We start from the raw sequence: 16,979 nt of genomic DNA on the forward strand, positions 1-16,979 counted from the left end.
TCCTGCACATATTAAAACCTCAGCAGGTTTGCGGCTATTTCGAGAGGCTTGCCAAATCACAATAGCTACTAAATTAGTCATCTGGTGGCTGTCAAGTAAAGTTATTGACTGTTGAAAAGTGGCAAACGCTGATTGGTTGTTTCAGATGGGATGATCCACCAGTTGTAATCTTGTATCTGGATACACCTTGGTACAGAAGGAGAAATATTTCAGCTGTTATGATTAGTGCAAGAAAAATATGATAATGGATGACAAGTAATACGCCACAAGGCAGTAATTTAATCAAGTGGTTTTGTTGGCATTCTAGATTATATGAACTTTGGTCTTGTGGTTTGTGTCTGTCACATTGAATTCTTTATTAGTTATTTGTAACCTGTGACATTTTGGAATTGGATTTTAATTTATAGAGCCAGCATAGTTTTCAGTGTTGTTAGTAAATATTACCTGCTCTTTGAAGTACATAACTTTGGAGTTAGCTAGCAAGTCCATGTAGCTGGGCCTTACAAATGGAATGGATTCCTTTTATATCTTCTGTTTCTGGAACATGAAGAAAGTAGGAGCCTGGGAGTTGACATTTGTGTCTTATTGGGTGAATGCACATCGGATATGGGGACAACCTGGTCTACCAAAGATGATGCCACCTTTTTTGGGGGGTATCTGCAATGACCTCTTTCCCTTCTGCAGCTAAGCTCCAATGAATAATAGTTGCATATCACTGTCCCAGAAAGCATTACATACCAGTTTATCATATATGTAGAAAGATGCGCAAGATATTTTGAGAGGAATAGATTGGGTAGTTGCACAGAATCTCTTGCCCAGAGTAGGGGAAGAGAGGACGTAGGTTCAAGGTGAAGGGGAAAAGATTTAATAGGAATCTGAGGGGTAACTTTTTCACACAAAGGGTGGTGGGTGTGTGGAACAAGCTGCCAGAGGAGGTAGTTGAGGCTGGGACTATCCAAACTTTTAAGAAACAGTCAGACAAGCACATGGATAGGACAGGTTTGGAGGGTTATGGACCAAGCGCAGGCAGGTGAAACCTGTGTAGATGGGACATGTTGGCTGGTATGAGCAAGTTGGGCCCAAGGGCCTGTTTCCACACTATCACTCTATGACTCTATATTTCATGGTGTTTTCATTGAACCATGCTTTTGGGGAGACTCCATTTGGAGGGTTAGCTTCACCTTTTTGTACCTGCATTTTTGTACCTGCCTGGCTTTTTTTGACTGCTTAGTGTCTTTGAGGTTGTTTTATGTGTTGTGCATAGATTTAATTGGCTTTAAAAAGTAATACCCCTCACATCAATTTATTTATTTTAATGAACTAGGTTCTCAACAGGTGAGGTTGGAAGTTTCAAACAGCAAAAATCCAAATAAAGTAATGGAGCTGTGTGCAGTTAAAAATCAGAATAACTAAGAATAGAGTAATTTTATGCACATTCCTGCAATAGTAGTGCAACCTGCAGATTTTTCTGCATCTCACTATTCTGAAAGACGGTTGTTCTTATTTACTCTTGGAACATATTTTACTTATCCCATTTTCCTTGCAACTGTGCTGTTTAAAGCACTGATACTCTATTCTTGGTACTCTCAAACCTGACTTGTGAGCCCATATGAAATCTCAGCTCTGCCTCGTTCGTGTATTTTGCCTCTGAGGTCAGGGTCATTGTCACTCTCAGCTTCTGAGCCTCTGGGTCATTTATGACTGCTGCTTTGACATCTATCTCACTGCTTCCTAGGTAGTTCACCGAAATCTGTAATCAAAGAGAGAGACTTTTCTCCAGCTCGCTGGAGCAGCAGAATGAATGTGTAGGCCTCCCACATTGCAAACATGTGGAAGCTCGCATATCGTTCTGGAGGCTTCCTTGACAACTTTTGCCACAAATGCCTTGCTGAAGAGTTTCCTTGGTTTCCTAAATGCAGTCGGCAAAGCTTACCCCTCTTGTACACGCTGTTATTCAACAGCCTGCCAGGTTGCCTTGACCTCCGAGGTGCATCCCTCCTTTGCCCTTTCACCCTTGGCATTCATTCTTTGGCAACACTGCCCTTGGCATGTATTTGTCTCTTAATGACTAACTGGAAAGATTTGCTCCTGTTGTGTGAACAGTAGCAACGTTGAAAATTTGCAAAACATTGCACCGTGATGAATCTGACAATCAGTGTGTGACAAATAAGGAAATTTGTCACTATTAAATTTGCAGTGGTAATTGTTTCTCTCTAATGCTGTTTATGAAAGTAGTGTAGTGTGACCATAATTCTTTTTTTAATGACAAGCTAGGCACAAATTAATTTAAGGGGCATCAAATAAAAATCAATTTCTTTATATTAATTAGGATTCTCTCCACTAGTTATTCCATCCTAGCATTCACTGCTACCAGTTAATCCAAATCAGGTTTATTTCCAACTTCTATTTAGTAGGTAATACTTTGGAATAATCAACACCTTTCTAGAACTAGTGCCATAAATTGATTTTCATGTACTCTGGAAATAGACTTACTTGAAAAAGTTAATATTTCAGTATAAGAAAGCTAGAATTTTAAATTTAAATTTGAATGTTGGCTCCTCAAATCCCTCCCAGAAAAGCCTCTTTAGGGGCTTATTTGACCTTGATGTAAAACTTCAATACAGGTTGATAAATGCTTGAAGAAAAAACATATTTCTTTATTAGATTGATGCAGATGATAGGGCTAATTGAATACCTTTCATTACATTGAGAATCATTGTTATGGGCTGAATAATGATCTGTGTTCTCTAATGATAAAAACAATATTTTTAGTAAGCAAATTATGCTTAATTTATTTATCAACATAAATAATACTAGATTTAATCATGCCATAGTTTGAACAATGTTAGTGAAATGGAGCTTCCTTGAAATTCTTGTAATTTAAAAAAAAATCCAATTATCACTGGGATAAATTTAGAAATTAATTTCAGTAAAAACTCAAATGGGAAGCAATTTTAAAAAGTAATAACTTTCCTGGCACATTTTGAATTTGTGTAAAGTTAGTAAGCATCAGATGCCTATTAATTAAGCAAAGGCTTATTGTATCAGTAATGCTGTTTTGTGTTCTGCTTTTGTTCACCATTTTACATGTTTTGAGCCTGGATAGTGCTTAAATTGTGTGATGTTTTATTGAGTTATAGGACAAGCTTTCCCAAAAATGCATCGTTTAGTTAAATTGTATAATATTGGAAAGTGGAGAATAGTTGGTGTGTTAGAGCAGTTTGAACATATTCTGCAAATGTGTTTGAAGATATTCTCTGAAGATATTCTTGGGTTTGAAGTTCTTTTGATGCTAGTTTGATTAGTTGTTGAAAATAAGGGTCCTGCAGTGCACCTGTTTTGTGCACTTTGATAAATAGAAACGAATGAAAGTTGCTTTTTAATTGAACTGAAAGTTTCAAATTATTTATGCGGGTAGCTTTTAGGCATCATTTAAGTTGCAGATGTCCTTTTCGGGAAGTGGTGAAAGTTTGAATACGTATTGCATGTACTGAAAATAGTTCAATATTTTGTTTTGCCATTGAGTGGTAACAGTGCACATGTAGAGTTGATGGAAATTTGTTGAGTATGGTGGATATGTTAAAATTACAGTTTGATACCAAGAGATAGTAACTGCTACAGACAAATCTTTTAATACATATTAAATTAATTTTAATTTTAATGCATATCTTGAACCATACTATCACCTCTACCATGGCCTCAATAAACATAGCAGAAACGCAAGCCTCTACCACTGATTCTGTCCTTTTGACTTTGTGATTTCCCCCCCATTAAAAGTTGTTCTGAAATGCAAATTTTCTGTAGTTCCCCCTCTCGTATCTGGCTGAGGGCCTACATCATTGCTCTCTCGACCTTATTCTCTTTAACCATAGTTTCCATCCCCGTCACTCAATCTTATTGATTATTAACTGTTCTTTTATCCTCACTGCTGGTTCAAATAATCTCATCATCCTACTTCTCCATCTTAATCTCTTCTCATCGTTTTAATGCACTGACATTTGAATTCATTTTCAGTCAGACCTCTCTTTTTACCACAAAAAAGGTAATTTTTCAAAGTCATATATTCTGTAATGTATCTCATCACCTTGCAGCCTTGGAATAATTGTCCAAACCATCTGCCTGGAAGTTCCCTCTGGATTTTAAGTTGAGTGGGACCATTAACTGGATTCCATTCATCCCTTCGATCATTTATCAAGTTTTATTCAGTTTGTGAAGCTCGATCATAGTCACAATAGACAATAGTCAATAGGTGCAGGAGTAGGCCATTCAGCCCTTCGAGCCACACAGCATATAGTCGCACAGCATAGAGATGGGCCCTTTGGCCCACGTGCCCCATCTACGCTAGTCTCACCTGTCCATGTTTGGCCCATAACCCTCTAAACTTGTCCTATCCATGTACCTGTCCAATTGTCTCTTAAATGTTAGGATAATACCTGCTTCAATTACCACCTCTGGCAGCTTGTTCCATGTACCACCCTTTGTGTGAAAATAAATGACTCCTCTGGTTCCTCTTCAATCTTTCCCCTATCACCTTAAACCCATGTCCTCTGGTTCTTGATTTCCCTTAGTCTGGGCATTTACCTGATCTATTCCCCTCGTAATTTAGCACACCAATAAAACCACCTCTCATCCTCCTGTGCTCCAAGGAATAAAGTCCTAGCCTGCTCTACCCCATATAGCCCAGACCCTCAAGTCCTTGCAACATTCTCATAAATCTTCTCAGCACTTTTTCCAGCTTGACGACATCTTTACTCTAACATGGAGACCAAAACTGAGCACAATACTTTAAATGTGGCCTCACCCATGTCGTGTACAACTGTAACATGACCTCCCAACTTCGACAGTCAATACTCTGATGAAGACCAATGTGCCGAAAGCCTTTTTGACCACCCTATCTACCTGTGATGCCACTTTCCAAACTCCCACACTCCAAAGACGTACAGGTATGTAGGTTAATTGGCTGGGTAAATGTAAAAATTGTCCCTAGGACAGTGTTAATGTACGGGGATTGCTGGGTGGCACGGACTTGGAGGGCCGAAAAGACCTGTTTCCGGCTGTATATATATGATATGATATGATACTGTGATCTCCTTCACTTCACAGTTCTATTTTTGATTTGTTGTTCTAGCAGACTGATTCTATTTGCATAAAGCAAGTTATGTTTTTTTTTAAAAGCTTAAATACAATTAAATGCGTCCAAACAAGTTATACTGCTTTTTTACAAAGTCCTATTTAGATCCTACTTTGCTCTGGGCAATTAAGTGTCTTACATTTTACAATGCAGGAACACTTTACATAAATTATCCCATACATTTTAAAACATTCTTTAAGTTAGTAATAATATGTTTCATGGTATTCATTAAACAATAGACAATAGGTGCAGGAGTAGGCCATTCGGCCCTTCGAGCCAGCACTGCCATTCAATGTGATCATGGCTGATCATTCTCAATCAGTACCCCGTTCCTGCCTTCTCCCCATACCCCCTGACTCCGCTATCCTTAAGAGCTCTATCCATCTCTCTCTTGAAAGCATCCAGAGAATTGGCCTCCACTGCCTTCTGAGGCAGAGAATTCCACAGATTCACAACTCTCCGGGTAAAAAAGTTTTTCCTCATCTCCGTTCTAAATGGCCTACCCCTTATTCTTAAACTGTGGCCCCTTATTCTGGACTCCCCCAACATTGGGAACACGTTTCCTGCGTCTAACATGTCCAACCCCTTAATAATCTTATACGTTTCGATAAGATCGCCTCTCATCCTTCTAAATTCCAGTGTATGCAAGCCTAGTCACTTCAGTCTTTCAACATATGACAGTCCCGCCATTCCGGGAATTAACCTAGTAAACCTAAGCTGCACGCCCTTAATAGCAAGAATATCCTTCCTCAAATTTGGAGACCAAAACTGCACACAGTACTCCAGGTGCAGTCTCACTAGGGCCCTGCACAACTGCAGAAGGACCTCTTTGCTCCTATACTCAACTCCTCTTGTTATGAAGGCCAACATTCCATTGGCTTTCTTCACTGCCTGCTGTACCTGCATGCTTCCTTTCAGTGACTGATGCACTAGGACACCCAGATCTCGTTGTACGTCCCTTTTTCCTAACTTGACACCATTCAGATAATACTCTGCCTTCCTATTCTTACCACCAAAGTGGATAACCTCACACTTACCCACATTAAACTGCATCTGCCATGCATCCACCCACTCACACAATCTGTCCAAGTCACCCTGCAACCTCATAGCATCTCCCTCACAGTTCACACTACCACCCAGCTTTGTATCATCTGCGTATTTGCTAATGGTACTTTTAATCCCATCAGCCAAGTCATTAAAGACCTTACAACATTTATTATTAGTTTGATTATAGATATTGTTAATTTGATTGCTTGATCAATGAAAGAATTGTAGCAGGAGTATGCACAGCGATATGGGGTTACTATGGGGAAATGGAGAAATCAGCTTACTATGGTTTGAGGTCAGGATCAAACCCTGGCTTTCTGATGCTGTGAGGTAATGGCCCTAAGTTCGTGTGTGACATTTCAAGAGTAAACTACTTCTGCACTCAAGAAATGGTAGAAGTTTAGAATCCCCTTTCATCAATCGGTGATTAATTTTGATTCTTAATAAACAGCTCCTCAGCATTTAAACCAAGGTTTCATCTAATTGTCAAGTTGAATGCTAAAGATTATTTTAACAAACTTTTTTGCCCCCCAGTTCCTTGTCATTCTTTCCCCAATCATTATTAAAAATGCAGATTAACCTGTCAATTAATTTACTGCTGGTTTCTGATCTATGAGCTGTGGTGTTGCTGCCCTATTTTTTAAAAAAATATGTTGATGTGAAATGTTTCCGAATACAGTGAAAAAGCACCTTGAGCATGTTTTCCAAAGTTATACCAGTCTCAAGTCCCATTACAGTTTGCATTCTGAAGTTTTGTTTAGATGAATGTAGTTATTTTCCAGCATTTGATACCGATGAGTTAGTCATACAGGAAGAAACAAACCCTTCGGCCCAACTTCCCCATGCCAACCAAGATTCTCCATCTACACTAGTCCCACCTGCCTGCTATATCCTTCTAAACTTTCTTATCCATGTACCTATCCAAATGCCTTTTAAATGTTTCAAATGCCCACTTTGACAGCTCATTCCTATACCCACTACGGTTCTTGTGAACAGGTCCCTCAGGACAAGTAACATTAGCAAATTTGCAGATGACACAAAGCTGGGTGGCAGTGTGAACTGTGAGGAGGATGCTATGAGGATGTACGGTGACTTGGACAGGTTGGGTGAGTGGGCAGTTGCATGGCAGATGCAGTTTAATGTGGACAAATGTGAGGTTATCCACTTTGGTGGCAAGAACAAGAAGGCAGATTATTATCTGAATGGTGTCAGATTAGGAAAAGTGGAAGTACAATGAAATCTCTGTCCTTGTTCCTCAGTCACTGAAAGTGAGCATGCAGGTACAGCAGGCAGTGAAGAAAGCTAATGGCATGTTGTCCATCAAAGCTAATGGCCTTCACAACAAGAGGAGTTGAGTGTAGGAGCAAAGAGGTCCTTCTGCAATTGTACAGTACAGGGCACTAGCGAGACCACATCTGGAGTATAGTGTGCAATTTTGGTCTCCAAATTTGAGGAATGACATTCTTACTATTGAGGTAGTGCAGCGTAGGTTCACAAGGTTAATTCCCGGGATGGCGGGACTGTCATATGTTGAAAGAATGGAACGATTGGGCTTGTATACACTGGAATTTAGAAGGATGAGAGGGGATCTTATTGAAACATATAAGATTATTAAGGGATTGGACATGCTAGAGGCAGGAAACATGTTCCAGATGTTGAGGGAGTCCAGAATCAGGGTCTCAGTTTAAGAATAAGGGGTAGGCCATTTAGAATGGAGATGAGGAAAAACCTTTTCACCCGGAGAGTTGTGAATCTGTGGAATTCTCTGCCTCAGAAGGCAGTGGAGGCCAATTTTTCTGGATGCTTTCAAGTGAGTGTTAGATACAGCTCTTAAAGATAGTGAAGTCAAGGGATGTGGGGAGAAGGCAGGAACGGGGTACTGATTGTGGATGATCAGCCATGATCACAGTGAATGGCGGTGCTGGCGCGAAGGGTCGAATGGCCTACTCCTGCACCTATTGTCTATACAGCCCACCAAGTCTACATAGGCCAGTGACCCCCACACATTAACACTATCCTACACACACTAGGGACAATATTGCATTTATACCAAGCCAATTAACCAATACACCTGTACGTCTTTGGAGTGTGGGAGGAAACCGAAGTGGAGTGTTGGAGAAAACCCATACAGGTCACGGGGAGAACGTGCAAACTCCATACAGACAGCACCCATAGTCAGGATCACCGTCTCTTGGCGCTGTATGGCAACATCTCTACAGCTGTGCCACCGCGCTTAATGCCAGAAAGAAGCAGATTTTTAGAATTTGAGGAGGAACCTACTCTATCTTAACCTCGGTGTCCTCTTTGACTACTGGATTATCCATTTGTCAGAAATATGAAAGATAATCATCTTGGGTCATGCGTGATAAATTTGAAACAGAAGCAGTTTGTTTTTTTCTAGGTTTCCAGTCTCCCCTGATGTTGCTGGCTCAGAGTTGTGTACTTTCTGTTAGATAGACAGCCTGAAAGAGTTTGTAAAGCACCTTGCATTAATGTGCAAGCCGTCTAGTGGTGGAAAACGTACTGCTCCCTGTTTCTAATTTTTCTGGGAAAGTGGACTCAAATGTGTGCCTTGGTTGAACTGTTGTTTTGATGAAGTTGCTTAATGGAGAATATTACGAAGAGTAAAATCAAAATGTCTTTCAAGTAATTGGAGCACAGCTATCCTTAATTTTCACTAGATGTGGCATTAAAAAGTTTAGATTATCATGTTTTCTATCGATATTGATATCAGTCTGGAACTGATCAACAGAACTGAAATGATCAATTTCGGGTATCAAGGGTTATGGGGAGAAGGCAGGAGAAAGAGATAGATCAGCCTTGGTTGAATGGCAGAGTAGACTTGATGGGTTGAATGGCCTAATTCTGTTCCTATCACTTAAGACCTTATGAACACTGATTGCAAGAAAGTGTTAAAATAAATTGAGATATAAAATCTTCCACTTGGAGTTTGATAAATTATGTAGTTACAGGGTGGAAAAGATGAATTTTCAGAAGATGGGGAGTGAGTGGATGGTGAAGGGTGTTTAAGGTGGGGTGGAGTGGGAGCTTGAAAATAAACAACTTGCTCTGAGTTAAATTGCAAGTATCAAAGACAGAAGGTAAAATGTATTCTGTCATCCATGTAAATGTTTTAACTATCCATAAAATACATCAAGGATGGATTGTTTTTCAAATAATTATTATTTTCACTTGTTCAGGCAAGAAATCACCCACATGCCATTGCATGCATTCTTTTTAATTTTACAATACGTCAACACACTAATTTCTGCAAAAAATGATGACCTCTGTGCCCATATTTATCATTCTCCAGCAACTGTTGTCACTACCTTCATTCTCACCTCCCTTTCTCTGCCTAGAAGGCAGTGGAGGCCAATTCTCTGGATGCTTTCAAGAGAGAGAGCTAGATAGAGCTCTTAAAGATAGCGGAGTCAGGGGGTATGGGGGGAAGGCAGGAACGGGGTATTGATTGTGAATGATCAGCCATGATCACATTGAATGGCGGTACTGGCTTGAAGGGCCGAATGGTCTACTCCTGGACCTATTGTCTATTGATTCATCTGCTTTTCTTTGTTTCCACCTATGATCCATCTGCCTCTGTCTCTCAACTCCACCCCTCCCCAACCTTGCTCCTTCTGTCTTATTCATTCTTGACCCCTGCTCGGCCCACGTATCACTTACTGACTCATTCCTTTTGTTTTTTTCTATTGGTTGACTCCTCTCTCCCCCTTTCAGTTCTGGCGCAGGCTCTGGACCCAAAGTCAACAGTTCCATTGCCCCACAGATGCTGAGTTCCTTCAGTTTGTTTAGTGCTTCAGAGTTTTTTTGCACCTCCTTTCTTTACTCTTCTATCACATGGCTTAAATGTAGCTATTTTTGTTTTCTCCCAGTAATGTGCCTCTGGACATAAAATGCAAATGCATTTCTGTTGCAGAAATGAGGATTTTCCAAAGCATTATTTATACTTGCACCTACAAAACATAGAAGGCCATCAGTCCCAATATCCCCTCATTCCCCCGTACTCTAGCTTCTCACTATCAACACCCTTTGATATTTTTTTTTGTGGCAATTTAACAACAGTGTAATTTACAGTAGCCATTTAATCTACCAACATTAGTATTTGTGTAGGAAAGAACTGCAGATGCTGGTTTAAATTGAAGATAGACACAAAATGCTGGAGTAACTCAGCGGGACAGGCAGCATCTCTGGAGAGGAGTGGGTGACATTTTGGGTCGAGACCCTTCTTCAGACTGAATTTAGTATTTGTGATTTCTTCTCACATCCCAGCCAGAAACCCATGCAGTCATTGGAAGAAGATGCAAATTCCCCACAGATATCATTCAAGGTTAAAACTGAACCTGGTTCCGTGGAGCCGAAGCAGATTTAGTTTTATTGCTTATATCATCATTAAGAAGGGGAATGTTCATTGGCGTCTTTGTTTTGCAAAGAAGTGGAAGAATAGTGTTGGAGTCACATGGCAGGCCAAACCAGTTAAACGTGTTCTACAAGACTCTGCAACAATAACTGATGTGTAACGTGGCTACTAATTGTATCAGAAAGAAAGCTAAGGATAGGAAATGCGGTATTTTCAGTGCCAGTACAGACATGTATGTTACCATGTTGTTGCTGCTGCTCCTACAGAAACTTTTTCTCTTTTGCAGTGCCTCCATTCATCGGCACAATTGCAGACCTATCCGGTTTGAGCCACCAATGTTGGATTTCCACGAACAGTAAGTTAATCTTTTTTGTAATATTCACCATTTTGTTTTCAAGATCAGGCATGGGTGGAATGTGTGGTAAATCTGATTCGTTTGAGAAGCTAACTGCTGTATTTACTTTTCAAAATAAGCCCCAGTACACATTTCAGTTTATTTGACTGGGCATTTGAACAAAGATGCAATGGTTTGTGCATCCTGAGCCAATTTATGATTTTCAGAACTAGTGTATCTAGGAAATTAGATACTTGAAACACAAACGTATCAATAGAATTAAAGCAAGAAAGGTAATGGGTATGAATGGTTTTGGTTCATTAAAGTGTGTGTGGGGGGATTTTACACTTTCTTGACGGAGTCTTGCATGTTGTTGGAAGTATGTAATGCACGGAGATGGAGTTCTCAAAGTGATTATAGATTATGGCAAAAAATTGTTTGCAAGAATTCAGCACTTGCAATTCTTGACTAGAGCTGCATCAGAGACACAGTATTTACAGCGTAATGTTTTGACCCTAAACCTTCCACTTAATGTGCATAACAATAAGTCTCAATCTGCAAACTAGTCACAATGATAGACTGCAATGCAGATACTGAGTTTAGTTTAGAGATACAGTGCCGATTCCGTGCCTACCACTGATCCCCGGACACTAACACTATCCTACACACTAGGGACAATTTACAATTTCATCAAGCCAATTATCCCACAAACCTGTATGCCTTTGGAGTGTGGGAGGAAACCAGAGCTCCCGGGGTAAGCCGACACAGGGCACGGGGAGAACGTACAAACTCCGTACAGATAAGCACCCTTAGTCAGGATCGAAGCCGGGTCTCTGGCAATGCAAGGCAGCAACTCTACCGCTGCGCCACCGTGTTAGTTTTCCATCGGATGTGTACTTCCAGTTTTATTGCTGGACATCATGCACTTTGTTTTGATGTGTCTTTGAAAATGTAAATTAAGGCTTAAACTTTAATGCAAAACAGAGGTAGTATTGACATTATCAAAGATGTTCACATTAAAGGACCCAGAAAGACCTATATTTGTTTCGAGCCATCAATGACTTTATAACTTGTTGCAATCACCTAATCTATAAAATGCTTGAATTTTTGATATATTGTGGGAAACATAACTTGTGTGCGGTGGCTATAAAAAGTGCATTTTAGAAAGAAGTAAGGTATGTGTAGCTTGCATTCTAGATATAATGTTTTTTAAATGTGCGATTATTGCTAAATGTGTACAGTTGTTACTTCATTTCCCACATTGTAACAGTGATTATGCTGCAGAGCATTTTGACTGGAAGGTGTTTTGAGACCTATGGAGTTTATAAAAGATGCTTGATAAATGCAAGCTGTTGTATTAAATTCGCAAGCTACTGTTTTTCATGTGTTAAAATTCATTTTCAAATTTGAGATGTAGTCTTCTTGGTATTCCAATAAAATTAATTGGTGTGTATAGCAAGACCTATCATCGGTATGTGCTGTTCATGCTATCACATTGGTTGTTTCCCCCCCCCCCCCCCGTCCCTGATTAGGTCTCCGCATTAAAAAAAAACCATATTAATTCACTGAAAATACAATTATCTATAGATGCAGCATAGCCTTTGTATTGGATGCAAAAGAGCATCTGCATTGAACTTGTAACATTGTCTCTCCAACTATTCATTGCTCCTCGTTTAGATAATATAGGACGGAGATGATTCAAATTTAGCATGTTTGTTTTTTCTTTGTTGCTCTTTCACAATTTTCTGTCAGAAGTAACCACACTTTGGAACAGCACAGTTGGCTTCTAGAAGCTGTTTTCTTGATTTTGGAAGCAATCTGTGACTGATCCTAGGGAAAACCTCAGTCATGTGGAACACTTAAAATAAAATGAGAATAAGGTATTATTTTTCCCCAACTATACCAATTATGTTTTGTATCCCAGATATGATTTTATCATTGGCACCAATTCTTCCAGTAAGTTGTAATAACTGGATTTGTGTGCATCTGGTTTTGGTTTTCTGCTTTTATTGCCAGAATTAATGAAATGATAGTTGGAAAACAGCATTACAGGAAAAAGCGATGTTGGTGATTTTAAAATCTGCTGGATTTACATGATCCTGGAGAGGACAGTAAATGGATGCTGAAAATATGTTGCAGAAATTGAGCGTGTTGGTGTGGGTAAATTATAAATTGGTCGGTACAGTTTGAGAACAAATGTAGAGTTCATGATGTCAGCAACTGTGTAAAGAAGCCTAAGTTAACTTCTTTCTAATTGGGTAAAATGAGTAATTCTGTGATGTGACCACACCATTAGTCTGCTGGTTGCAGATGCATAAGTTCACCGAACTTATCTCTACGTACCTCGACTCCATCCTATCCTCCCTGGTTAAATCCCTCCCCACCTACGTCCAAGACACCTCACACGCTCTCCATCTCCTCGATAACTTCCGGTTCCCAGGCCCCCACTCCCTCATCTTCACCATAGATGTCCAGTCACTCTACACTTCCATCCCCCACAAGGATGGTCTCGAAGCCCTCCGTTTCTTCCTCGACCGTAGAACCAGCCAATCCCCATCGACCAACACTCTTCTCCGCCTAGCAGAGCTGGTTCTTACCCTCAACAACTTTTCCTTTGACTCCTCCCACTTCCTCCAAACCAGAGGCGTAGCTATGGGCACTCGCATGGGCCCTAGCTACGCCTGCCTCTTTGTCGGGTACGTCGAACAATCCCTGTTCCAGACGTACACTGGCCCCATCCCCGAACTCTACCTCCGCTACATCGATGACTGCATTGGTGCTACCTCTTGCACCCATGCAGAACTCACTGACTTCATACACTTCACCTCCAATTTCCAACCTGCCCTTAAATATACCTGGACTATCTCCGACATCTCCCTCCCGTTTCTGGACCTCACATCTCCATCACAGGAGACAAACAAGTGACGGACATTTACTATAAACCCACTGACTCGCACAGCTATCTGGACTACATTTCTTCCCACCCGGTCCCCTGCAAAGAGTCTATCCCCTACTCCCAATTCCTCCGTCTACGCCGCATCTGCGCCCGGGATGAGGTGTTCCACACTAGGGCTTCCGAGATGTCCTCGTTCTTCAGGAAACGGGGCTTCCCCTCCTCCATTATAGATGAGGCTCTCACTAGGGTCTCTTCTACATCCCGCAGCTCCACTCTTGCTCCCCCTCCCCCCACTCGCAACAAGGACAGAATCCCCCTCGTTCTCACCTTCCACCCCACCAGCCAGCGGATCCAACATATCATCCACCAACATTTCCGTCACCTACAACGGGACCCCACCACTGGCCATATCTTCCCATCCCCTCCCCTCTCTGCGTTCCGCAGAGACCGTTCCCTCCGCAACTCCCTGGTCCACTCGTCCCTTCCTACCCAAACCACCCCAACCCCGGGCACTTTTCCCTGCAACCGCACGAGATGCAACACCTATCCCTTTACCTCCCCCCTCAACTCCATCCAAGGACCAAAACAGTCTTTCCAGGCGAGACAAAGGTTCACCTGCACCTCCTCCAACCTCATCTATTGTATCCGCTGCTCTAGATGTCAACTTATTTACATCGGCGAAACCAAGCGCAGGCTCGGCGATCGCTTCGCTGAACACCTACGCTCGGTCCGCATTAACAAAACTGATCTCCCGGTGGCCGAGCACTTCAACTCCCCCTCCCATTCCCAGTCTGACCTTTCTGTCATGGGCCTCTTCCAGTGCCATAGTGAGGCGCACCGGAAATTGGAGGAACAGCACCTCGTATTTCGCCTGGGCAGTTTGCAGCCCAGTGGTATGAACGTCGACTTCTCCAACTTTAGATAGTCCCTCTGTCCCTCCCTTCCCCTCCCCCTTCCCAGATCTCCCTCTATCTTCCTGTCTGCACCTATATCCTTCCTTTGTCCCGCCCCCCTGACATCAGTCTGAAGAAGGGTCTCGACCTGAAATGTCACCCATTCCTTCTCTCCTGAGATGCTGCCTGACCTGCTGAGTTACTCCAGCATTTTGTGAATAAATGGCCCTAACAATGTTGGCCTCCCTGCATGTTTAGTCTTCACAACTGAGTCAAGTTTGCACATTTAGGTCTATTTAAACACATCTAGCAGTTCAAAACTGGGCATTGAGGCCAGTAGACGATTTGTGTAGGCAGCATCAGAATTGTGTAACTTGTCAAATCCCTCACTTTATCACAACTATCAAATTGAACTTAAAGAGCCAGGGACAGGAGGTCCCTATACCCTGCATTGCCGTTCAGTCAACTCATGGTTTATTCAATCTTAACCTCGTCATCACTTTGCCATTCTCACTATCTCCTTCCACTTCCTTCCTGTTTAAATGCAAGCCTACAGTGCACTCCATAATGTTTGGCCCAAAGACCCATCATTTATTTATTTGCCTCTGTACTCCACAATTTGAGATTTGTGGTGGAAACAGGGCCGTGACGTGAATGCTCTTTCCTTGACCCCATGTCATTAATAGTGAGCATTTTTATTTTATTTCTGCAAAATAGTCTCAATTACCTTATACTGGAGGAATTTCATAAGATCATAAGTGATAGGAGTAGAATTAGGCCATTTGGCCCATCAAGTCTCCTCTGCCATTCAATCATGGCTGATCTGTCTCTCCTTCCTAACCCCATTCTCCTGCCCTCTCCCCATAACCTCTGACACCCGGACTAATCAAGAATCTATCTAACTCTGCCTTAAATATATCCACTGACTTTGCCTCCACAGCCTACTGTGGCAAAGAATTCCACAGGTTCACCACCCTCTGATTAAAAGAGAAATTCCTCCTCATCTCCTTCTTAATTCTGAGGTTCTGATCTCTTGTCCTAGACTCTCACTAATGGAAACCATCTCCACATTCACTATATTCAAGCCTTTCACTATTCTATGTGTTTCAATGAGGACCCCACTTGTTCTTCTAAACTTTAGCTAATATATATATATTATAAATATATATTTAAAAATATATATTTATTTTCTGTTCAATACAATACAACAGATTGACCACACAGTTGTGAAAGTTAAGTAGTGCGAAATCATTGTTTAAAAAATAAAACAATATAATCGCACATGATATTTTCTGGCTGGAAAAAAAAGGTGTAGGCAGAAACCAAAGCTTATTGTGCCTACTCTTAATACTTAACAAAATATAATTTAAAAAAAACACAACATCATAAGTCAGAAGCAGATAAACAAAACATAGAAAGAAACACAAATATAGTCAAGAACCATCATTTCTGTCATGTCATTCATTTCTCAGTACTGATCACATATTTTGTATCTTTCAAATATAGTATTTTTGAACATTTTCTTGAATTTACACATTACTACACTCTTTTATTTCATTGTTGCAACTATTCCATAAATTGACCCCTTTAACAGTCACACTTCTATTAGGCCTAATGCTCATCATATGTTAACTTACTCCTGGGATCATTTTTGTAAACCTCCTTTGGAGCCTCTCGAGAGCCATCATATCCTTCCTCAGATATGGTGCCCAAAATTGCTCACAATATTCCAAATGCACCCTGACCCAGCGCCTGATAGAGCCTCAGCATTACATCCCTGTTTTTGTATGCAGACCCTCTTGAAATAAATGCTAGCATTGTGTTTACGTTCTTTACTACTGATTCGACTTGCAGATTAACTTTTTTGGGAATCCTGTGTTCGCGTTGTGGCACTACAGAGTCGGTCAACTTGAAATACAAGTTCTTTATTAAGTATATGCACAGAGGGAACACTTTCATCTCTGGACTCCAGGACTAACGAACTGGCTGATGGCTAAGGTGTCCTCGTATGCCAGCCGAATGATATATAGAAAACACGGACTGGATTACAGACATCATTGTACATCATTGAACGGACACGATCAAATCAGCTAATGCGATGGATCTACATCCTCCCTTTTAAATTTAAGCTTGCAGCTAACGAAGTACATATATTTTTAAAAAACTACAACATTACAATATACTGACGTAAGCACTAACAAACTACAATTAAGCATCGGAGGATACACATAAGAAAAACAACGAGTGATATTAATCAATGGTATTTATTCACAAAATGCTGGAGTAACTCAGCAGGTCAGGCA

General features: G+C 40.9%; 1 protein-coding gene across 2 annotated transcripts in view; it reads left to right on the forward strand.

The window, feature by feature from the left end:
• tmem131 (transmembrane protein 131) overlaps positions 1 to 16,979 on the forward strand; it is a 157,661-nt gene that overhangs the window by 65,474 nt on the left and 75,208 nt on the right. For both annotated transcript variants that reach the window (XM_078402120.1, XM_078402121.1), the window contains exon 4: positions 10,840 to 10,908. In XM_078402120.1, the coding sequence (XP_078258246.1) occupies positions 10,840 to 10,908 (69 nt within the window). The remainder of the gene's footprint in view (positions 1 to 10,839; positions 10,909 to 16,979) is intronic.

Source organism: Rhinoraja longicauda, chromosome 7 (genome assembly GCF_053455715.1).
Source record: "Rhinoraja longicauda isolate Sanriku21f chromosome 7, sRhiLon1.1, whole genome shotgun sequence".
NCBI lineage: Eukaryota > Metazoa > Chordata > Chondrichthyes > Rajiformes > Arhynchobatidae > Rhinoraja > Rhinoraja longicauda.